Consider the following 23,943-nt stretch of genomic DNA (forward strand, 5'->3'; position numbering starts at 1 on the left):
AAAGCAGGAACATGTGCATGCATACTACTGTCTTATATCACCTTCTTTATCAACAGACTCTCCTCTCTAAATCAGCCTTTTGTTGTACTTTTGGAAGCTGATTCTTTATTCTTGTTTGATAGAGCTGTCCTCTTTATCTTGTCATAAAGCTCCAAATGTTGGCAGGTCTGGACTGGAGGCAGGCCAGTTTAACATGTGAACTCCTTTCCTGTAGATTCCTCTTGCTAAAATAAGACAGATAATTCTACTGTATTTAACTATAAAAGCTTAAACCCTAATTCCAAGCCATATTTAACCAAAAATGTATACAGCCTTTACTCTACACACACTTAACCTAACATACCTGGTGGTTGGGGGAAGCTGGCGGCCTGCAGGAAAACTATGAAGGCACGTGGAGAAAGTGCAAACTGCACACAGAAACGCTCCAGTTTAAATAAAAGCAAATGAATATAGCCTACGACACTGGAAACATGTGTGGGTAACATCAAACCAGACAGGATTGGGAGATCTGCACCATAAAGCGCAATAAGGAGCAAACACAAAGTAAGGATCCAGAGTTTGGTTATCAGTCGATGTGACCACGATAACTAAAAATAAGTGCAAAGTGAAAGAAAAGTACCGTTGGCTTCTTGGGAAATAGGGAGCAATAAGGGGAGTAATAAGTGCTAATAAGTATTAATGATATGTGTGATATGAATATATAAATATTAAAAAAGGAGAAAAAACAAAACCTGATTAGACCTGAAGCCTCAATCAGCCCTTCTGTACCGCAGTGACAACCAAATGCAAAAATTCACTCAGGTCCTTACAAAGATGACGCATACGCATACGCACACACACACACACACACACACACACACACACACACACACACACACACACACACACACGTGAGTTTTCCATGTTTCTCATGTTTCTTAATGCGTCTTTAACTGCCAAGTGGTGCAGAGATGGCGCCTTGACCTGCATCACCCTGCACACAGGCACACTGCATGATTTCTGAAGACCACTTCTGAACACGTGACCTCTGACCTTTCTCTGTGCACTGTAACCACAGGTCAAGATGAAGCGTTTTTTTTCCTCTCATGGTAACAGCCTGAAATGTGTGAGTGTGATAAAAGAAAAAACATCTCGGCAGGCGTGACGTAAAAACACGTTTAATATCTGTTCGCCAGTCGTTTCTATCCATGAGTTCGGAAGGTTTACATCTCTGTTTTTATGTGTTTTCTCAGTGCTTATTATATGTAAGGTTTTCATGACACAATAAAGCAACAAAATATGGATCAAAAAGTATTTTAATTTAAATAATATCCCGCACAAAATAAAGGAGTGAACACTGAAGGCATCCTGTTGAAACTGAAAACATTGCCATCGAATAGTCTCGGTACATTTCTAATAGAACCAAAAGACTGGATTTAAAGAAAGACTAACACATTTTTTTGTCTAATATTTTCATCGACCGCAGAGCAACATCAGCTTTGAGACTTAATTCCAGAAAAGAAAGAAAGAGCGTGAGTCCAGACATTGTGCCGTCAAGTCCTCCTTCTCCTCTCAGTGTGGAGTTATCGGCCGGTGGATTTTTCTGTCTCAGGAGCCAGGTGGTCTGAAACAGCCCCTCCACCCCACCTCCACCTCCCTCCTCGCCCTCCTGGTTAGAGTGGGCTGCCTTTTCAAGAGGCGTTCAGGGGGCCCCAGCTGCTTGCCCTAATGCTCCTCCGGAGAGCCGAGGATTAAACTGAGGGGAGAGGGACAGAGAGGAAGGCAGAGAACCTGGAGTCTGCAGAGGGGAAATAAAAGGACACGATGAGGCAGGAAATGTAAAGAGGGAAGGGGGAAAAGGATTCATACAAATAGAGGTTGTAGTTAAGTGTCTCCTCCTCCACCTCCTCCTCCCCCCCACCTCTAGCCTCGGTCAGAGACATGAGGTGGTTTGGCTCAGAGCCGCTCTGGGGGACCAGGTCTGGAGAAAAACAGAGAAATAAAAGAGAAATGATATTTGCTTAACAAGGAGGAAAGAAATGTGAATCAGTGGGTTGTATGAATAAAATTCTAGTATTTTGTTTCTTTGTAGCTTTCTTCTTCTGTGACTGCACCTACACAGTTTATCATGCAGCTTATAACTTAGCACTCCATCATCTCATTCAAATATAGACCAAAAAACCAACATGGCAGGAGCCAAAAGACGTCTGTGCATCCCTCAAATAAAATTTGAGACATTCTCAAATTATATTTGAGAATTCTCCGAACAAAACTAAAAACCCCTTTTAAGATCTGTACCACCCACAGCAAGACATATCATCAATGTAATAATACAGCTCACTGTGAACAGAATGAATAGTATCTAACTTTTATAGTAATTTCATGTAGAAAGAAAGAATATAGCAAAAACATATTAGATCAATTATGATTTGCATTTCACGGAAGAAAAGAAGTATTTGACACCCAACAACCTGTCCAGAATTCTGGCTTCCACAGTAGTGTACAAATCAGGCACACAGATTACCATCAATCAAACAATTATATGAAGCACACGTGTTTCATAGGCTCACTTTCTTCTATTCCAACCTCTCCACCACCATGAACAAGACCAAAGATGTGTCAGGGACAAGATTGTAGACCTGCACAAGGCTGTGATTGGGCTTCAAGACCATCAGCAAAAAGCTTTGAGAGAAGATGACAACTGTTGGTGCGATTATTTGGAAATGGAAGAAATATAAAAGACCAATGAGGTAGTGGATCAGCCCAAAATGAAATGATTTGAATGCAGTTGGAACCACACTTACCAAGAACACCATTGCTAACGCTATGCTTTAATGCCAAAGGTCCTCTGCTCAAGCAGGTGCTGTACATGCCTGTCTTCAGTTTCCCAGTGAACATCTAAATGATTCAGAGAAGGCTCGGGTGAAAGTTCTGTGGTCAGATAGAACCAAAATTGGGCTATTTGGCATCGATTCAACCCGCTGTGTTTGCGGGAAGATAAATGCTGAGTATGACTCGAAGAACACCATCCCCATAGTCAAGGATGAAGGTGGAAACATTATGCTTTGGGGATGTTTTGCTGATAAGGGTACAGGACAACTTCACCACATTGTGCATTGTGGGGCCATATAGAGCAGGGGCCCCAACCCCCAGGCCTCGGACCGGTACCGGTCCGTGAGTCGTTTGGTACCGGGCCGCGAGAGTTGAGGCTCAGGTGTGAAATGTATGGTTTTCAGGGTTTTTATTGGTTTTCAGCGTTATTTTGTTATCGTTTTAAATTGCAAAAAAGGACCTCCTTCCCTCAGCCAGAACAGTGAAGATGGGTCTTGGATGGGTCTTCCAGTGTGACAATGACCCAAAACATACCACCAAGGCAACAAAGTAGTGCCTAAAGAAGAATCACATTAAGGTCATGAAGTGGTCTGGCCAGCCTCCAGACCTATGGTAAGTGGACCAGTTCTTTTATAGCGCTTTTCTACTCTGAGCACTCAAAGCACTTTACACAACTTGTGCTTTCACTCATTTTTTTTCTTAGTGCCTTCTAACTACCATTCACACTCCGATGGATGCATCGGAGAGCAATTTGGGGTTAGGGTATTTGGCATGCAGACTAGGGGAAGCCAGGAATCGAACCACCAACCTTCCGATCAGTAGATGATCTGCTCTACAACCTGAGCTACAGCCACCGCACCTGACCTCAGTCCTACAGAAAATCCTCGGGGGGAGCTGAAGCTTTGATTTACGAGCAGAAGGATTTCGAGAGTTTCTGTAAGGAGTGGGCCAAAGTCCCTCCTCAGATGTGAGCAAACCTGGTGACCAACTACCAGAAATGTCCTATCACTGTGCTTGCCAACAAGAGTTTCACTACCAAGTACTAAGTCATATTTTTTCTTGAGGATCAAACATTTATTTCCATGACATGCAGATCCATTTATAACTTTTATGTAACGTGTTTCTGGATTTTTAGTTGATGTTCTGTTTCTCTCCATAAAAATTAGACTACGATAAAAATTAGAGACTGATCATTTTTGTTTAAGTGAGCCAACTTACAAATCAAAGGAGATTAGATAATTATTTCATATACTATCATGAAAAATACACCAAAAGGCACTGGCATGAAGCCTAACAGCACCTAGAACTTGCTGTACATCATTAGCAGTTTGGCTGCCTCCATGTTGCTTCTTCAGAGCCAGTGGCTCTGGTGTAGTGGGTAACACAGTCACCCAACACAACAAAGATCCCTCAAGCAGACACAAATCCCACAGTGGGTTGGATATTGGGTACAAAAGGGCACCTGGTGTAAAATGTGCCAAATCAAACCCATAGCTCCGTTGGCTGGGATGATCCATGTGAATAAGAGATTGACCGAAACAAGCTTCATTTGTGATGCACAGACACAAATACCAGCTAAATACTAGAGTAATAACACACTAGATACAAAACCTGAGACACAAACTTCTGGGATAGTATGCACCACACAGCAAGTGCTCAAAATGAAAGGTGGATGAGGCCTAGCAGACTCCAACCTGTGCTGGGACACATTTTAATCAGTGTGTCCACAACCCTAACTCAAGTATCCAAGTGGATCAGTTCCAAAAAATAAAATAAAAGTAATAACCCTGTTCAGAGGGGTCATGAAGGGGGAAAACGTTCTATAGAAGCCAAAATGTTTTTGCATCAGGCTGTAAACGTGTAAAGTTGGGCATTTTAACATGAGAGTTTATGGGTCTGACTCATTTTTAGAACTGCTCCCAAGTGGCCATTAGAGGTACTACAGTTTTTATCCTTTTCACTGTCAGGGTTGCCTTTAACAAAGCCAGACTTATCAGTTTAAGAGACAGAAGGATGAGGAGCAAATCAGTTAAAAGAAACCACATTGTTGCTCTTTCCAGCTGTTTTGCTGTTTAGCATGCTACTACTGCCTACTCGCTCAGGAGCCGCGGTCTACAATAATGGTCATGTGATGTGATTTCAGTTTTGTTCTATTTTTAACAGGTGCAAATACGAATACATACGTACAAATATTTGAATATTCTAATACAAATACGAACAACCCGGTTTTTGGCACAACATCGCTGAAATGTTTGGAGAAAGTTGTTTCTGCAGATGTTTGCTGATAAGTGTGATCCTCCTCAGCTTGTGCCCACATTGGCCCATGAAGAACAGAAAGAAGTCAGGGTTAAAGTAGTGATGGAAGAGCAAATTCAACCTAATGAGGAGGTCGGGGTGGATGGATTGGTCATTTCGAAGTCATAGTGGACATCTTTATCATTTAACGGTCTTAACTACGTGTCTATAACTGCTGGTGTGACGATAAAGGCTCATATTTTAACACAAACTCTGATCTCCACCTAAAAACCTCACCGGGGCGTCTTTTGTGCCTGAATTTAAAACAGTGTCATATTTTTAAAACGCTTGTCATATTGTGGTTATGAAAAGTTGCTTAATTTGATGAAATAATCAAGTAAAATCATGAAATTTCTTTTGCAGTTAAGTTTTAGGCTTGCAGTTCACATCTAACACTGATTAAATTGATGGTTGTTTATTAGCTTGTTGAATTAGATGAAAATAAAGTCATTTTTTTATTTATTGCTTCTTATTCAGAGATCTGACTGAGGTCAGGGGCACTTCTTCACAGAGAAACAGATTCAGACTGATGTAAATCAGAAGATGGAGTCTTTGAAAGGAAAGAAAGAAGTAAATGTGTTTCTGCCAGCAGATCTGACTTCTTTGTGTGCAGTCTGTTTATCGTTTTTCTGCCTTTTTATTTCATACATCAGATCAGACTGCAGGCAGAACTGGTTCCACATGGACCTGTAGTTGTTTATTCTATTCACTGTGCCATCAAGGCTAATGAGAAGCACAGATTAAACACAGCAGGAATAAAATCTAAACTGCAAACCAAAATCTGTCTGTGAAACCCAGCATAACCTCCAACCTCAGAAAAACTTCCCCATGACACAAAAAGGTCTTCACAAGTTTGTGTTTGGTTTATTTAAATGTTCCAGATTGTGGTTTTAAAATCAAATAAATGTATTCTGTTTAGCCCCATTTTCCTCTCTCAAACAAACACGCACATATACAGTCTCCCAGCTTTACAAACCAGTATAATTTTTCTTTAATTCTATATTGAAGGTGGATAACTAAGAGTCCTTGAGCAAAAAGATTTGAATTTCCCGACCCCCTCACCGTCTCTTCTACCAAGGTGAGGGTTACTGCTGTGGTAAATGAAAGAAGTCTGTCAGCAAGTCCCTTTGGACTATTATAGAATAGAAGAATCAAGTACTTTATTGTCATTATTTATCATCATTTATTAAAATAAATGTGTAAAATTGCAGAAAGATTCTGGTACTTAATTGCTCAGACTTCCTGTAATTATACCGTGAGTTATAAGTCTTGATTAATCCATATAAAATGTCCTTTTTAAATGTATTTATTTATCTAACTTTTTTTCTGCTATTTAATTGTTTATCTGTTGCTTCATTACTGTTGTACAAGTGGCTGTAGAGGAGGTCGGTGTCTGTAGGACAAGTTCAAATTTATCAAACAGTTAAAAGTTTTTAAAAAAGTAACCATTCACATTTTTCAACAACATCAGACTGTATATTAAAGATGGCCAAACGTGGCCACACAGATAATTCATTTGTGGGGTCTGTAAACATTTTTTCAGTTGTGTGTTTGTTTGTTTTGCTTTCTGGAATCTGGAAGGTGCATATTTGGACGAGAGGGGTGGAGTGATAAGTAGTCAGCTAGTACTAGCAGGCTAAGGTTGGCAAGCTGCATGCACAGACAGATACCTGCTAATAAGTGCTAAATAACAGACTAATACATTTAGGATTCATTAACAAAAGCATACTGGAGGTCTGTACTTCACACATAAGCATATTCTTTGTCACCCAGTTCCAGTAAAATTCTCCAGCAGCACAGAGTTGCAGTTGAGTTCAGAGGCTCTGAGTACTGGATATTAGGACTGTGAAAGTGGCAGCAACTACAGTTCAATTCAAATTTATTCAGTTTTATTTATATAGAACCAAATCACAACAACAGTTGTCTCAGGGTGTTTTAAATTGTAAGGTAAAGACCCTACAATAAAAAATTTGCACACAAATAGACTAAAGCAGCTACAACTTTTTAGCCTTAACAAAATCCAAATGGATGTGGTGGGGTTTTGTTTTGTTTTGTTTTTAATGTCATGAAAAATTTAATTAGGATTAAATTATACCATTTTAAAATAGGAATCTATGTGGATTGACTCACTTCTGGAGTCGGCCTCAAGTGGAGATTAGAGAAGCTGCAGTTTTTGCGACTGATAGGGTGCTATGCTTGAATATCAACCTTTTCCTGGTAAAGAAGCCCAACACATCTTTGCATTCTGGTTCTTTTGTGCAACAAATTTGAGGAAATATGAATATACACACCTCTTAAAAGTATTGCAACCAGAGGTCAGGTTCTCACTTTTACTGCTTACTTTTTGCAACCAGAGTGACATAAGATTGGTTATCATTTGTGATGTTTTGAAAACATTTAGAAGCTGTAATAAATTAAAAATATTTAAGTGATTAGTGATCTGTTACCCTCAAACACAGACAATCCTGCAGCCATGCTCACCAGACGGTGTCTCGGGCTGCTTTGTACATTAATCTGAATTCAGCCAATCAGCGCGATGGCTGATAAAGTGCATAGTTACTTTCATTTAACAGCAAACCACCCGTAGCAGGGGGCAAAATTATAAGCGTTACAATGTGGGACCGGTAATTATGCTTTATTTCAGGTCATGATGATTTTATTTGGGCTTAAAAGCACTTTCCACCGTGGTATGAATACAGTTCACTTAAAAACATCAAAGAAAAAAACAATAAAAGGGTCATCAGTTATTTTACATTTTTATAAAAATAAAAGTAGTTGCTCGTAGTTTATTAAAAGTTTGTTAACATATCTTTGTATGTTTAAACCCACTGTGTTTCCTAGATATTTATATGTAATTAAACTGGATTAGCAAACACATTTGAAAAGAAAGTCAATTGTTACTAAATTATATTTTTTCAAAATTGCAAAAGAGAAATATGAATTTATTTCGTTAACTGTAATTGTGTTATCGAGTTCATCCATTTCACAAAGTTGGAAAATAAACATTCACACCAGTCTTTGCATTTTCCATAGCAGGTGGTGTATGTTTGAGGAAAGTACAGATTAGTAAATGAAACAAGTATGCACTACTACACGCAGCTCCTCAGTATGCAGACAAAAAGCATGGCTAAGGTACGTAAACCTTATTTACTCGTTTAAAATTAAGTAAGTAAAGACATTTTACAGTTACCTGAGAAACAAAAAGAAAGTTAAATGCAATGTCTGAGGACAATCTCTGTGCTAAGCAGTTAAAAAATGATTTAACTCCTGGTACACAGCAAAAGATTAACGTTTTACAAAAACAGGAATATTAAAAATAATGTACGTTTGTATTCATTTTAATTTCAAATATTAGAACTAAAGTAAAAACAGGAGATAAGAGAATATATGCTTTAAATATTCACATAGTTCTGAAATTCCTTATGATTCCTTATGATAATTCCTTGTGATGATTATGATAATTAAAAGAGCAGATCAATCAAAACAGGAGAAGTAGCTGACAGTTACTTTTTTTAAATGGAGATAAATGAATCCGTGCTGTGAGTAAGATCACTGAGGGGCCCCAGCTGCCCCCACCCCCCCCCACTGCACCTGCCAGCTTCATAATCTAATTACGCATCCATAAAACAAGCAGGATGCTAAAGCATTAATGATTACTGGATTAATCACTTAGTAGACTGACACTAAAAAAGCAATCGCTTTTGTGGAATTCATTCACTAAACCAAAATCTTTGTATTTGACTTTCAGCGTGCTAAAAATGGAATTTCATTACTTTTCAACATTTTCTGACCTTGAACAAACTCTTATTTAAAAAAGCTCGTTAACGTCCTTTAGAGAACCACAAACCTCCCTGTACTCTAAAAACGACAGAAAATAAAGGATTAAACCACATTCGTGACATAACTGTGGAGTGATTATAAATCAGGAGCTTAGACAGAGATGGTTCTCTGTGATGACATCGCAGGAGTTTAAAGAAAGAAAAGGGAAACTTCTTCTAAAAGAACACAAACCTCATGGAAATCCTCTCTAAAAACAAAACAAAAGAAAACATGAAATACATACAACACAGTGTGGAAGAATTTGTTGTATTTTACATTTTTACTTTTTTTGTCAAAGATATTTTTAATTTACATTAAAAAATGTTCATTAATATTAAGCAGGATCTCACATTTCAAACATTACTTTATGGTAATAGGTGACATTTTTTACACAGTAAAACCCAACACATTGTTCTGAAAAAGGCATCTGACTGGGGCCTGTCGTCGCCGATGAGAGATTTCCCCCTGAAAACCTCGACTGTGGTTTTATTTAAATGACTGTAATTATCCCACATTTCACAACAAAATGAAGCAAAATTTGTGAAGCACTTTTTTTTTTACAGCATTAATCATCTGACGACCGCTCAGATTCATCTGTGTCCTTTCAAAACGCTGTGCATAATAAATCAAACTCACTTCTTACGTTTTATATTTTACCTTCACAGACTTACATTTATTTAATGCAGGATTTCATCTGTTTTCAAAGTCTGGTATTTTTTTATTCCAAGCATGAATGTGAGAAAACAATGAACATTTAGTTTTAACTACACAGATAATAAATCATGTGGATTATTACAGATAAATTGCTGTTTTAAAAGCCAAAAGAAATATTATAGGATCGTTGTTTAAAACATTATTTAGCAGAATAAAGAAGTGAATACCCAATTAATTAGTTACGTGTAACAAACACCTTACAGTTTAATTAACTCACCATAAAAATCACTTAACAGCAGCAAAGATACAATAGATCTCTGCACAGCACTGCAGGGATTTCAATGTTAGAGTGCCACACGGGGACCCTTTTATTGGTAATAAACTGATCTGCATCACTGGTAATATATACATCATTTAAGTCCCTGTAGGAATTTCATTTAAAGGAATAAACCTACATTAGCTGGAATCTAAATAATAGAGCAGAGAACATGAGTACTGTGACACTAGATGACCTCTCAGTGCATTTAAATGCTTTATATTGATGCATTCAAAGTCCCCGTGGGAATATTATCATATAACATTTTCAAAAGGCCTTTTTGGGTGAAGATTACATCAATAAACAATAAAATAGATCCACTGTACATACAAAGAGCACCGGAGGCCTGTTGTATAATAATTATATCACACTTCCCATCTTATGCTAAAGAGTTAAAGAAACGCTGCTTTTAAAATTTGCTATGTCACTGAGATAGCATAGAATCACTAAACAAGTAAATAATGGTCCCTATTATTTGGAAATGACCCCATCAGTATAATTACTTGTAACACTCACTATAAAAGGAATTCAGTTTAAAGACTGAAAAAACTTTTGAGCCATAATGAATTAAAAATAAACTCATTGTAAATCTTACATTAGAGAACATGAGTATGGCGATGTTAGAGGCTGACCTTTCTGGGAATTTGCATGAAATGTTTTCACCTTAAACATATCACAAATATCCTTGGACACATTAAAAGTCCCTCTGGGAATATACTTATACAAAGCCTCTTAGGAAATATTAAAGCCAAGAAACACCAAATTGGACACATTATGAGAAACCTCAGTACCAGAGGCTCGTAATTTTACTACAACATCACGGGGTATGTAGACTCATAGGGCGTAAACTATTACTATTAATTTAATTTTGTATTTAAAAGAAAAGGTTTTCATATAAAGTAATTAAAGTAGACTCACCAAGAGTCTGCACATACTGCAATGATTATATATCTAACAACAAGTAATTGGAGGATTTTAAAATATCTAACAGACATACACGTATCACATGCTTAAACACATCATAAGCAGCCACAGACACAATTAAAGTCCATGCAGGAGTAATGAAAGTGTCTCTGAAGAGACCATAAAGTCAATGCCCACAAAATCAGGCGGGATACACTATGAGTAGAATAAGTAGAGCTCAGAGGCCCGAATGCTTTGGTGAAATCCCAGGAAATACATGTTAGGTCATGTAAAATTAAGTAAATAGCGAGACAAAAAAGTCAGACACCTGCAATGATATAAACATTTTAAAATATTAGCATGTAATATTTTAAAGCCTTTTATTTTTTCTCTTTTTTCACTTGAAGATCATTAAAGTGGCTCAGAGTCACTAAAACTACAACACTGCAGTGATTATATCGGACAGGAAAGGAGCCTGGACCATAAGAATCTGATTGTACCAAGTTGACCTTAAACGCATCATAAAAGGTCTCAGACATATTCAGAGCTTCAGCGATGAAAAAAACAACCAAAGATTAAAAACCAAAAAACCAAAACTGTTTTAGGAAATAATAAAGTGAGTAAAACCTAAAACAGATTAATTATATGTGACCAGCCAAAGCACTCAAGGTCTGTATGTGACAAGTTTTAACTATTATTAAGATGGTGTGATAGTTTTTCCCCCCCTAAAGTCATTAAAGGGGCATTAGATCACTAAGTGCCTGCAATTGTATCAATGCATAAATACATTAACACATAACTTTACTGTAGTGATGTCATATTAGAGCACTATAACAGAGGTGGGACCAAGTCATTGTTTTGCAAGTCTCAAGTAAGTCTCAAGTCTTTATCCTCAAGTCTCAAGTCAAGTCTCAAGTAATGTCAGGCAAGTCAGAGTCGAGTCTCAAGTCACTGGTGTAAAAGTCCGAGTCAAGTCACAAGTCTGAAACTTTGAATTTCAAGTCCTTTCGAGTCTTTAAAAAAAACAAACGAAAAAATAATGTTGCAGTTATGCTAAATGTAAATATTAGACCATGTAATTTTTAAATCTGTGTTTTTCTCAACACATGACAAAATAGTGAACTTAGAAAATATACACAAATTGTGAAATTGCACCTCTTTAAAATGCAGCTCAATTAAACTTAGCTCCAAGAATAATTTTCACCGACAGTTCTGAGATAAGCTGCATGTTATTCTTGGATGCGGTTGTAGGACCAGCTTTAAAATCGCATGACAAAAATATCATACACATTAAAAAAAACTGTATCACCAACGTAGCCTGGACAACATTTGCTAGTTAGATGAAGTCAGCTATCTCATCGTAGCATATTTATATGCATATTTATAATCATACGGTTCTTGGAGTGAGTGCATACACTCATGAAGTTTAGTAACTTCAGGTCACTGCAACAAGCCCATATAGTTTACCGCCGGATGGGTGCAGGACCTTGAAATGCACCGTGTAGAACGAAAGACCATCGTACGTATCATAAGTTTACCAGTCTCACAAATCGTCGTCATAAATACACATTCCTTAACCGTTTATTAATAGGACCTTTGAGCTCAACGGTAATTAATTAGTAGTGGAAATAATTTCTGGTACCCATCACAGAAATGTAGCAGTGACAATAATACTGTATGCTGTAATCGTACTGGGCAATCAGTGATACAAAAAAACTGTTTTATCCTGTGAATAAAAGTATATGTTTTTGTCAATGTACCATAATAACAGAAGCGAAACGCAATATTGTGTCAGGACAATTCACTATTTATGCACAATAAACAAAGGAGCATAGCGCGACAATTTCTGTTCTTGCTTGTAACCTATATCACCAATTATGTTATGAAAATGACGTATTAACTACAACAGCAGACTGACCTTTGTGTAAATGCTTGGAGCAGACTAACCTGTGAGCTGGAGTGTTCTGGGACGTTATATTTGATCTTTGAATGGCTGCAATCCAGGCCATCCGTCGCGTCTTTGTTACTTCGGAAACATGAACAATTTCTCTTCAGCGATGTAATCCGATAACAACCGATCTCTTTACCCGTCGGCTTCCCGTGGCTGTCATGCGACCGGCTATTGCAGTTAATAATACAACAGCTTCTTGACATTTTTGTGTTTCTTTTTATCGCTGTATAACTGATTTTAATTGAAAGCCTGCGTGCGCTATTACCGCTTGCCACGAGTTCCCAGAATCCTTTGCGGTTCTACCCGTGAATGACGTCACATTTTCAATCTCTATATAATATGCATGTTAAATTTTATATTTGGGTTAAAATATCAAGTCTTTTCAAGTAAACCGGTTCAAGTCCAATTCAAGTCCCAAGTCATTGGTGTAAAAGTCCAAGTCAAGTCACAAGTCTTAGAACATTTTTTCAAGTCAAGTCTAAAGTCATAAAATTAATGACTCGAGTCTGACTCGAGTCCAAGTCATGTGACTCGAGTCCACACCTCTGCACTATAACTCATCAATAATAGTTATAGCGATAACGTCTCTCGTTATAAAACGTTACAGGGGCTGGAAACATCTGTAGAAACCATCAGGCCACTGCAGAGCTCCAACTCCTCAAAGTAGAACCTTGTTTCAGGTGGTTCCGGTGCTTCTGCACCCGCCGGGTTACCTCACTTACCGCCAGCAGTAGTTCTGAGCCCGGAGGAAGCTCCGGATCCCGGCCTCGGTCCTGGCCCGGCTGTTTCCCGATCCCTCCTGCAACGGGGAAGCCTCGATCTGTGAAAACTCCAAAGAGGACGTGGCGTGACGTAGTGCTGCAGGTCAGCAGGTGATTGGCTCCTCGGACTGTTTACAGGATGGCCGAAGGTGCACGTTTAAAGGTGGATTGTTTTCGGTCAGTGAGAACATTAAAGAGGTTTAAGATCAGGAGAAAAGTCTGGATATCCTCGCAGCTCTGACGAGAAAAAGTAGAATTAAAATGAAGGTCAGAGCTTCAGCTTCAGTCTCACTTCTACTGGAAAAAGAATTGAAAATCATCCAAAGCATTAATCTGGATGGATATATATATATATATATATATATATATATATATATATATATATATATATATATATATATATATATTTTTTTTTTTTTTTTTTTTGGGTCATTTCTTCTTCTTCGGCTCACACGCATGTAGCTCCATTTCATGTTCGTGTTTTTCCTAATTACAAAAAGCGGCAAAAGCTTCTCTGTAGTCTCATTTCTCTCATTGATATTTCTAATCTTAAATATTTAATCTTAAACTCTTTGAAACTTTCATTGGGATGTATTATGCCATAAAAAAGGGTAAACAAGTAAACCTGCAAATTGAGCAAATAAAACAATAATTGGATAAATTATTTACATGCAAAGACTATTTGATTAAAGACAGTGAAACAAAGATTTTTACATCATAAACACTTGACAATAAATACAGTCTGAATAATTATGATTTTGGTTGATTTAATAGCTTCTTAATATTCGTTTATAGGAGAAGTTACACATAAAAAAAAATAATCCAGAAACAAAAGTTTAGCTCGGTTTATTTTTGTGAACTTTTGTAACGCGCAGAGTGAGCAAAGGGAGCAGATTAGCTCGTGCGCAAAATTCATGTAGAGAGCGGGAAATACACGGGATTAAAATACCCGCAGATTAAACTCGCAGTCAGATTAAAGCTGTGGTTTGAACACGAAGCGGTAACCGCGCGTGGAAGTGTCACAGACTCTCAGATCCACTCGCGCGTAACTGGAAGATGAAACTGAGATAATAGACCTGCGCACTGTTGCTCGCGCGCAATAACAGAAGAAAACCGCGAAAGAACTGCAGGTGTCACACGTTGAGGGGTGGGGTGTGGGGGATGGGGCACATTTATGGTCACTTTAAATGAAAAAACATCAAATTCAGTTCCAATAAAGAGCGATCTGAAGGAAAGCCGCTGTGAGAACTCTGACAGGTGGCCGCTCTTTTTCTTCTTCTTCTCCGGGTAAATATGTGCCGTGGTAAATCAGGTGATGATTTTGATGTTTGGAGGAATTTGGGCTTTGACTCTATCCAGCCTCGGAAACAGAATCCGCAGCAGCAGCAGGTCTGAACCATTTTCTCTGCTTACCTCTAATGTCAATTACCATTGTTGGCTGCTGTGTCCGCGTCGCTCCGCCCCTCCATGTGGGTCCAGCGGGATAAGGGCAACTGGTCTCCTCCTGCTGCCGATCAGCTGGACTTTTTCCCAGCGACACAGAAGAAGCAAGAAGCCGGTGGGAGGGAGGGGGACGCAGGCAGAGAGCCGCCAGAGAGAACCGAGCACATCCAGCCGCACACAGCAGGAGGGCACGGGGTGGCCGCACCATGTCCTTGAGCCCAAAGCACTCCACTCCCTTCTCAGTCACAGACATCTTGAGCCCGATGGAGGACAGCTACCGCAGGTTCGGAGTGATGGACCCCGCAGCGGGGAGCCTCGGATCCCCGCTGGGAGCCTACCGGCAGCCGCAGGTCTCGCAGCCCGGTATGCAGCATCAGCAGCAGGCGCACCATCAGCAGCAGCCGCCTCACCTCCACCACCATCACCATCATCACCACCACCACCACCTGTCCTCGTCCTCTTCTTCATCCTCCTCCTCCTCCTCTTCATCAGGCTCGGCCAGCGCAGCAGCAGCAGCCGCTCTGGCTCCCGGCGGGCCCTACCACGTGCCCCACGGGGTACCGCAGTTCTCCGGAGCCGTCGGAGGGTTCTGCAACGGCGGCATCGGGAACGTCGGAGACCTGCCGTCCTACCAGGAGACGGTGAGAGGCGGAGGGGCGGCAGCGGCGGCGTGGTACAGCAACCCGGAGCCCCGATACCCGACAAGTAAGAGCGTCCCCGGCCCGGAGAGACGAGCCTGAGTTAGACTGAAGCGATTGTTAGAGTTAAGTCACTTTATTATGATTATTAGACATGTTACAATAATCCGGCTTCCTCTTCCAAACGATATGAAGGATTTAAAAAGATTTATGTTTTATGAAACGTTTGTTTGTTGCTCCTAAACAAATTGAATCCGGATTAACTGCATTTTAATGTCTTTAAATTAACGTCAACATGTTTGATCTTTTAAAGTTAACTCACTGATTTATCCTATTAGACTCTCGCACCTGTCGGTCTGGTTTAAAAGATTAAAATCTTACAATATGATTCATTATTGAAGAAGAACAACAACAACAAACTTTTCCTATTTTTACAGAAGACTTTGGGGTAATTTAACATTTTAAATTTTTTCTACCGTTTTCACTTTTCCTCTCTAAACTAGTTTAGTTAATTATTATTATTCTTTGTTTTTAAAGCCAAACTCTGATTGTGATTTCTCAAAGTTTCCAGATTCATGGGCCCCTCCGCGGGGATGAATATGCCCGGGATGGTGGGCAGTCTGGCCGGGATGGACTCCACCGCCAAGTCTATGGTGACGCTGCACGCGGCACCGCGCAGGAAGCGACGCGTGCTCTTCTCGCAGGCGCAGGTGTATGAGCTGGAGCGACGCTTTAAGCAGCAGAAGTACCTGTCTGCCCCGGAGAGAGAGCACCTGGCCGGACTCATCCACCTCACCCCGAACCAGGTGAAGATCTGGTTCCAGAACCACCGCTATAAGCTGAAGCGGCAGGCCAAGGACAAGGCCGCGCAACAGCTCCAGCAGGAAGGCGGTGGAGGAGGCGGTGGCGGCGGCTTGTGCGGAGCAACACGCAGGGCTTCGTCTGTGTCCCCGGTCCTCTCCAAGAACTCTAAGGGCTGCCGGACCGACTCGAGTGGGTCGAACCACAGCGGGAACAGGCAGAGCAGCGTGGGGGATGCCATGGCGGAGAGCGCGCAGCAGCCGCAGGTGAACCAGCTGTCCTCCACTGAGGAGCTGGAGGATTTGTCCCCCAGCCCGCCGCTGGGACTGCACGGGCAGATCAACATGACGCAGACGGACGCGGCGCTTATTGAGTACACCAACAGCATGATCGGCTCCAACTTACTGTACGGCAGAACTTGGTAGTGATGCCGAGAGGAGGGCATCATTCCGAGTGGAGTTTTCTGCAGGACACGCGCCAATCTTTTTGTTTTCCTTCCGTGCGTAAAGGTTCGGCTCCTTCTGCACACGCAGTGACTCAAAGGCGGCTTTGAGCAATAAAAAGTGCACAACTCAAACTGTAAATTCGAGCCTCGGGCTCGCGCTGACTCTTGATGATGGCGCGTTTTCTTTTCCCGTTTCTAAACGAAACATTTAAGTCTTTTCTCTCTCTTCTTTTTGTATTTGCCAGACGTGACTGAGGCTGAACACAGAGAAACTTTAATTTAAGGAGCTTCAGGATGAGGCACAGCTTCCGGCGCCTCTCACGTTTTTTTTTTTTTCATTTCCAGAACAAATTAAATTATTGCAGGTTCAACAAAGTGGAGCAATAGAAGCAGCTCATAAAGACAAAAACCGAACTGAGGCAAGTCATCAGAGATCCTTTGTTAAAGCTGATTTTCGTTTGTTTACAGTATTGAATAAATCATATTTTCATTTTGGACCTTTTTATTTTTCTAACGCATTTCCATCAATACAGCTCTAATTACCAACAGGACAGCATTTACTTGGACATGGAACGGATTTCTATCAAATGTCCACCTTTAAATATCCCAAAATATTCACCAAAAATCTACCATAGGTCAGTTATGTTTTTTTTTTTTTTTAAATAAGTGACTTCAATATTCAAACTAAATTTAAATGGGTTTATTTATTATTTTTAACTCGTGAAAAAAGGGATTTCTGCTCAGACAAATATACCAACATCACTGAGAAGAATTTATTTTCACTTTTGAAATACATGAGCCAAGTTGGAGAGGTTCCTCTCAAAAATAATCACAGCGGGACACTTTGTCCTTCACTCACTTGTATTTTACAAGTTTAAGAGGCTTCATCATAAAAATCAGAGATTACATAACACACTTTTTTCCCCCAAAGAATTACAATAAAGGAAAAAAAATCCTTGTACAAGACAATAATATGAAATGTGGACAAAAAAAAAAAAAGCTAGATGTTGACATTGTTCCCCTAAAAACAGTTCCCCATTCCATAAAATCCCAACATCATTAAGAGTTTAGTTCCAGTTGTATCTTCTGGATGGAGGAGGGAGAGGGTAACCTCTGCCGGAGCTGTAGCCCTGAAATAGAGACAGAGGTTTAAAATAAGATTACAGCTTTACAACAATAAATATGCATCAAGTCAAAGGAATAACTTTAACAAGCACAACACTATTAAAACAGTATTAAAAGATTTAAGTAAGTAAAATGTATTCACAGAACACTTTTCACTGGTAAATATCCCAAAGTGCTTCACAATAAAAGTATAGCATATAATAGAACAACATAAAAACTGGTTAATACAAAGATTTTCTCTGTAAAAATTTAATTGTTTTTTGTTTGTATTAAAACAGTCTACATGGTGGATGGTCAGATTTTTTTTAAAGTTATATTGATATAAAGACAAGATGACACTGAGGGTTTTATTCTTAATTAGTCCACCCATTTAGCACGAGCAGTGCAAGTCTTGGCCACAAGCTTAAGAATTTAAACAATCTGTCACATTTTTTCTTGTTTTACTAAACGCTAAAATCAAATGAAATCTCACTGAAATAATTTTTAACTGAGGAAATAATTTAGATTAACACATAAATAAAGTAAATAAAATAAATAAAGTCTTCCTGTTTAAAAAAAATAACAAAAATAAATCCATAACTTTCAGTAAAACGCAGCACACTTGTTGGAATGTGTGTGATCTGATATTTTAACACATCAGACCCACAGATAAACTGAGCCAAAAAAATTCTCTTTACTTTTCCAAATTTTACACACTGAACTTTCTCTGGCTCTAGTTTTAAAAGAACGCCAGAAAACTCTGCAGTCTCCATGCTTTCCTTTCAGAATAAAAGCGTGCTGACATGTATAAAACTATTATACTGTAAAAACAACTCTTTACTGAAACTATTTAAAGTTTCCGGTTAGAATTTCTATCAAACTCTGTTGGCCAATCAGAGAAGAGTTGCTTAAGTGTTCACTTAAAATGCTTCAGAAAGAAACTTTTATTGTCTGATAAGAATCAAAAGTTACCAAAACAGAAATTCTGAAATTTCTGATTTGGTTAAATTCTGATCAGTTAATCCGAATGATTAATATTTCTAGAAAAAAATAATTTCACTCTATAAAATTAAGCATTTTGATAATTTCTTAATTCTTTAAGTTTCAGCTTTTCATAAATTCGTATTGAGTTTTTATGTTTTGTCTGCTGATATTTGAGTGTTTCTGGGTTTTACAGTTCACACAGTACTTTCTTTCAAAACACTGAATCAGGCACAAAAACACCTCCAACAGTAATATGAAGTATTTCAAAATTCAAAAATATATAATTAAAATTAAAATACTTAAAAGTGTTATACAAATTATAATTAAATATTTTACAAAAAAACCCTTAAAAAATAAACAAAAAAAACAAAAAAAACAAAAACAAAAAACAGACCCAAAGAGCAAAAAGATTCCTGATTTCAATCTGAAGCAACTGAGCAACAACCAATCAGACTCTTTCTTCTGCATCTGCTTCACAGATCTGCCCAGAAACAGTTTAAGCCTCACTTTAACATTACCAAATAAAAACAAGCCAAAATCAAGTGAAGATGGAAGTTTTAGCCCTGCCCTCCACTTGTCGTAAACAAATTGGTGTGCGTGGAAACGTCGCATTTACCTGATGGTGCTGCCCCCGGTTATCTCCGCGATCGTGCCAGTCGTCTCTACGGCGATCGTAGTGCTGCTGCTGCTGCTGCTGCTGCTGGTAGCTGCCCGGCCCCGAGCCTCCGCCACGGTTCCAGTTTTGCTGATACGCCGACTGCTGCGTCTGCATGGCCCGATCCCAGCCGTGACCCCCGCCCCTGTACTGCTGCTGCTGCTGCCTGGAGACACGTCAAATCTGCACGTCAAACTTTAAAAACTCCAACACAATGAGTAAGAGACACCTGAGGTTAGAAATGTAGAAATACTTTCCCACAGGTAACAATAAGGACTCCTTTAAAAACACAGATGCACCGATAAACCAAATATCTGCCTCTAGCCAGTGTTGGAAGGCAGAAATATTCACCTGACGGTTTAATTACATTCGGAATTTTAAAAGTTTAAAAAGTTTTGAAAATGACGTGAAAGAGATGGAAAACTTTCAATTGTTCAGTTTTTTGTTATAATGAAGAGTCAAACTAAAATAAACAGAATGTTTGGCATGAGAAGATGACATTTAATCACAATTTAAAAATCACCAATATCATGATCAGTGTATCCCTATTAACACATTTTATATCATTTTTGTTTAATAAGACAGTTTTTTTTTCCTAATTTGGACAAAAAGGAAAGAATATAATAATAACAACAATAATAATGACAATAATAATAATAATGAGTTTTTCTTAAAACTTTTTGAATACAGTGAACAAACACTCCACTTCCTTATTTGTAAGATCTTCATTAATCAAGTTTCATAGCAGAAATTGTTCTTTTTCGGCACCTTCAGCGGAACATTTGTAACATTTTCCTGTATATTAAATAGCCCAAACTTCAATATTATAGTAAAGTCACACAAAAGAATTTGAACTCATTAACTAGACAAGAATAAGCAATCATAACGAATTAAACACTCATTTTCATTGTTTTCTTTCCTTTCTTGGGGCTTTTAAACACATTATGTTTTTTGTTTTTACATAACAAAAAAGCAGTAAACGTAATATTTAAATACCCTTTAATACCACATTAAATTAAATTTACGACCAAAGTTGTGTGATAGACATAAACGAAAATATACTATTTTATTATAGTATTTACACTCAAGATGTGCTGTGTTTAAAGTACTTTTAAGAATTTTTTATTTTTATTTTTTTTACATGAGCTTCAACCACTGGGTTTTATATCATATTAACAAAACAGCCTAAAATCACGAGTTAAATTAAAAAAGAATCCACAGAATTATTACGACTTATTTTCAGTTGTTCGGCTGATAGCCGTCCACTTACGCTCACTAATTACAGCAGTCTAAAATCAGTCACCGCTGTATGTGCACTGGGTTAACACGGACTCTAATTTCCTGCTGGTTTGGCCTCCTGAATCAGAGCGCCGAGCCGTCCTGTTCCATAAATAGCTGAATGATGCAGTGGCTTTACAATTTACAAAAGTGTGGAGGGAGTAAAAGCAGCATCGCTGTGGGCTTCAAATTCTGACAAAACCTTCTGAACAGTTTAAAACCTTTTATTAGTAAACGTGTATTTGTGTGAACCTGCAGACAAAAAGACGAGAAGCAGGACATTTAAGTCCATTTTTCACTTACTGATCGAGAACCTGTTTTATCTGCACATTGTTTGATTAAAGCAATAAATGAAAACCACAAAAGGACAACCTGTTTATTCTTTGCAGCAGTCTGAATCTTTTATTCATTAAAATAAGGAGAAAAAAATAATTTGGCTTTGAACAACTTCATAAACTTAAGAAGTTAAGATTAATTCATGTTTGGAGAATTTCCACCCGACTGATCCAAAAAGTCAGTTTTCAATTCTGCTTTGAAGTGGCCTCCTTAAAATCCCCATCGACTCGAGTTTACCGAGGGATCGAGCTGTCAAAGAGTCAAAACGGCCTCTCCTCAGAGACGACTTAGCATCGATGCACATGAAATGAACCATATTCCCATATGGCCCGAGTCGCCCTCACTCCTGAATTGAGGCGGCCGCGCTGCGTCCGCGGGACCGAGTGCAGAGCCAGTACGCTGCGGCCCTCCAAACGACCACCGGACAATGTGCCGATCCAGCGGCGATATTAAAGTCTCTTCTGACGAACAATGAAGAGAGCAGAAACAGAGCGGCAGCCCCATCCCTCATTACTGAACCATGTCACACTCTGGCCAGCGGCGGACTTAACCGAGCGCTGGAATCCATAATCCCCTCTCTCCAAGTTCCTCCTGCATTTCATTTGGTCCTGTCCTGAGTAGTTAAAGAAACTGTTTTCAGTCGCCGCTAATAACTACTGACCTGAGGTGACACGGAGCCACAATAGGCCTGAAAAGTTGAACGAGAGAACCTGATTAGGACTTTGGAGAGGTCTGGAGCCAGAATCAATAGCCAGTCTGTGCGGGCCAGGCTGAGGCGCAGGGAAACGCCGCGGTCGCCAACAGCATTAGTGATGCCTCATTAAGTTGCACAAACCTCCTCGAGAGAAATTTGTTTTAGAGCGACAAGAAAAAATCTTAATTCGGACGGAGCCCCCCAACGGAGGGAAGGCAGAGCGGAAAGGCTGGAAATGTAGAGACCACACAGGCCTGGACATGTTTAATTCACACATGACTCACACCAATAAAACACACAAATCTGAGGAGCATTAGAGACGAGTGGAGGACAAAGTCCAGGACAAACCACCACAAAAAGCTGCTCGTATCCATCGACACAGGTAAAGTTAGCATGTTAAGTGTGAACTTTACTTCCCACGAAAACCAGTTAATGCAGGTTCACAAAGAGCACACTCACCTTGGAAACTGGGGCTGGTGGAAGGAGGGAGGCGCTCCCATCAGACTGTTCTGCCTGGAATCTGCAGGGAACAAAAGACGTGCTTGTGAGTGGTTCTGCTCAAATCTTTTTAAGAAGCACGGAGCTTCAGTGAGCTGCATCTGAAGGCCTTTAACTCAACGTACAACTAAGCAGCGAGGAGGTGGTGTTTGGTGTGCTTTTGTGATTCAGTTTAAATGATAAAATGTGTCAGATTCACATCAACGGGCGACTTTCACTGAGTTAAACTCTTATGAAACCTGAGAGAATCCTTCAGTTTGACTGTTTAAAAGCCAAACGCAGAAGGCTTTGACATTAAACGTGGATACTAATTAACCCGCCTGATGCCTGCTTAATCCCCAGAGATTAAAAAAACAAAATAAAGAAACAGAATTTAACCAAAAAAAGAAAAAAAAAAAAACACCAACGCCTTCATTTCTGCCCTGCACACAGAACGAATCAGTTGCCATGATAAAATTAGGATTTTACAAACGTCGAATCACACTGGGCTCTGGAAGAGTGGAGCGGGGAGACGCATGCGAGGAGGGAGTGGGAGCACCACATTTGCATTTTTTGTTCAGAAAATGAAATAAGCATTCAGCCGGCAGCATTGTCGACGCCTCAAGTACCCTGGTTCCATCGCTGCAAGCCCTTCACAAAGACACACTTTAAAAAAAAAAATTTAAAAAAAGGGAACGGCTTCTTCCAGATTCACTGTTGCCAAGGCGATGGCCAGCTGCGAGCCGTGGGGCTGTTTGTTTATAGGGGCAGGCCTGCTGAGTGGCTCAGCCCCGGGGTGGGTGAAGGGTGCTGTGAAAAAGGACCCAGAGGCTCACGTTTACAAACCTGGAAGCTTTAAAGTCGGAGTAAAGAAAAAAAATTATGGACTGGGATGAGTTCGCAGGAGTGTCTGGGTGGAAGAGTGTGGGTATTAGATGAGAGTGGGGGCATTAATATTTGTTCATAAACAGGCTCAGTGATGAGACCGAACACCTGCATTAATAATTTGACATGCTCAGTCTCCATCGTAAAGACGGCGAACCTGTGTTAACCTTGTTTGAAAGAAGCCTTCCTGTTTTTCTGAGCATGCAATCAGCACAAAATACCTACTGCATTTGAATAAATGATGCTAAAACTTAAAATCGTATGGGTTTGATACAACGTTGTTGATATGAATTTGGCTAAAACCTCATTGGTGGGTGACAAAAACCTGAGCTACTGGTAATACTTCACACATCCCAGGAGCAAAGTGAGGATCTGTTGGAGGAGGATGTTGGTGGACCCTGACATTTTTGGTGCATGTTTTCTCTGTAGAACCCCTGAAACACTCAGAGCTATGAAAGTGATGCAGTTTATCCCCTAACAGCAGTACATTTCATTTTTGGGCTTTATTGAGGCTAATTTAAAAGGAAATAAAATGTGTGATGGCAACTATGTCTTAAACTGTTTTCCTTTAGTCCTCTTTACACTTCTTGGTACAAGTTACATATAACAAACTAGACAGTAATAGGTTTCTCTGGTTTACGACATAACAGTGATAACAATAGCAATAATAATATTCATAACAACAACAACTTG

The 23,943-nt window shown here is 39.4% G+C and overlaps 2 protein-coding genes and 1 long non-coding RNA gene across 4 annotated transcripts in view; 1 reads left to right on the forward strand and 2 right to left on the reverse strand.

The window, feature by feature from the left end:
- Positions 1 to 1,277: 1,277 nt before the first annotated feature.
- LOC145420495 (uncharacterized) lies at positions 1,278 to 13,573 on the reverse strand. The gene is made up of 2 exons (XR_013901816.1): positions 13,472 to 13,573; positions 1,278 to 1,960 (listed from the first exon to the last, which is right to left on the reverse strand). It is a non-coding gene; the product is annotated as an uncharacterized LOC145420495 (long non-coding RNA).
- A 1,404-nt stretch (positions 13,574 to 14,977) lies between these two features.
- Positions 14,978 to 17,332, forward strand: nkx2.4b (NK2 homeobox 4b). Of its 2 annotated transcripts, XM_080290156.1 has the most exons (3): positions 15,036 to 15,316; positions 15,446 to 15,658; positions 16,156 to 17,332. In XM_080290156.1, the coding sequence occupies exons 1-3, from the start codon at positions 15,160 to 15,162 to the stop codon at positions 16,815 to 16,817; spliced, it is 1,032 nt and encodes a 343-aa protein (XP_080146282.1). In that variant the 5' UTR covers positions 15,036 to 15,159; the 3' UTR covers positions 16,818 to 17,332. The 2 variants fall into 2 exon arrangements, with proteins under 2 accessions (XP_025999076.1, XP_080146282.1); XM_026143291.2 differs by having other exon boundaries at positions 14,978 to 15,658.
- A 256-nt stretch (positions 17,333 to 17,588) lies between these two features.
- The window catches only part of xrn2 (5'-3' exoribonuclease 2), a 44,119-nt gene continuing 37,764 nt past the window's right edge, over positions 17,589 to 23,943 (reverse strand). Inside the window, exons 29-31 of the mRNA XM_026143308.2 lie at positions 22,348 to 22,408; positions 19,542 to 19,746; positions 17,589 to 17,967 (exon numbers count right to left, since the gene is read on the reverse strand). Of these exons, the coding sequence (XP_025999093.2) occupies positions 17,905 to 17,967; positions 19,542 to 19,746; positions 22,348 to 22,408 (329 nt within the window). The 3' untranslated portion in view covers positions 17,589 to 17,904. The remainder of the gene's footprint in view (positions 17,968 to 19,541; positions 19,747 to 22,347; positions 22,409 to 23,943) is intronic.

The sequence above is a fragment of the Astatotilapia calliptera genome, chromosome 15 (genome assembly GCF_964374335.1).
Source record: "Astatotilapia calliptera chromosome 15, fAstCal68.1, whole genome shotgun sequence".
In the NCBI taxonomy this organism is placed as follows: Eukaryota; Metazoa; Chordata; class Actinopteri; order Cichliformes; family Cichlidae; genus Astatotilapia; species Astatotilapia calliptera.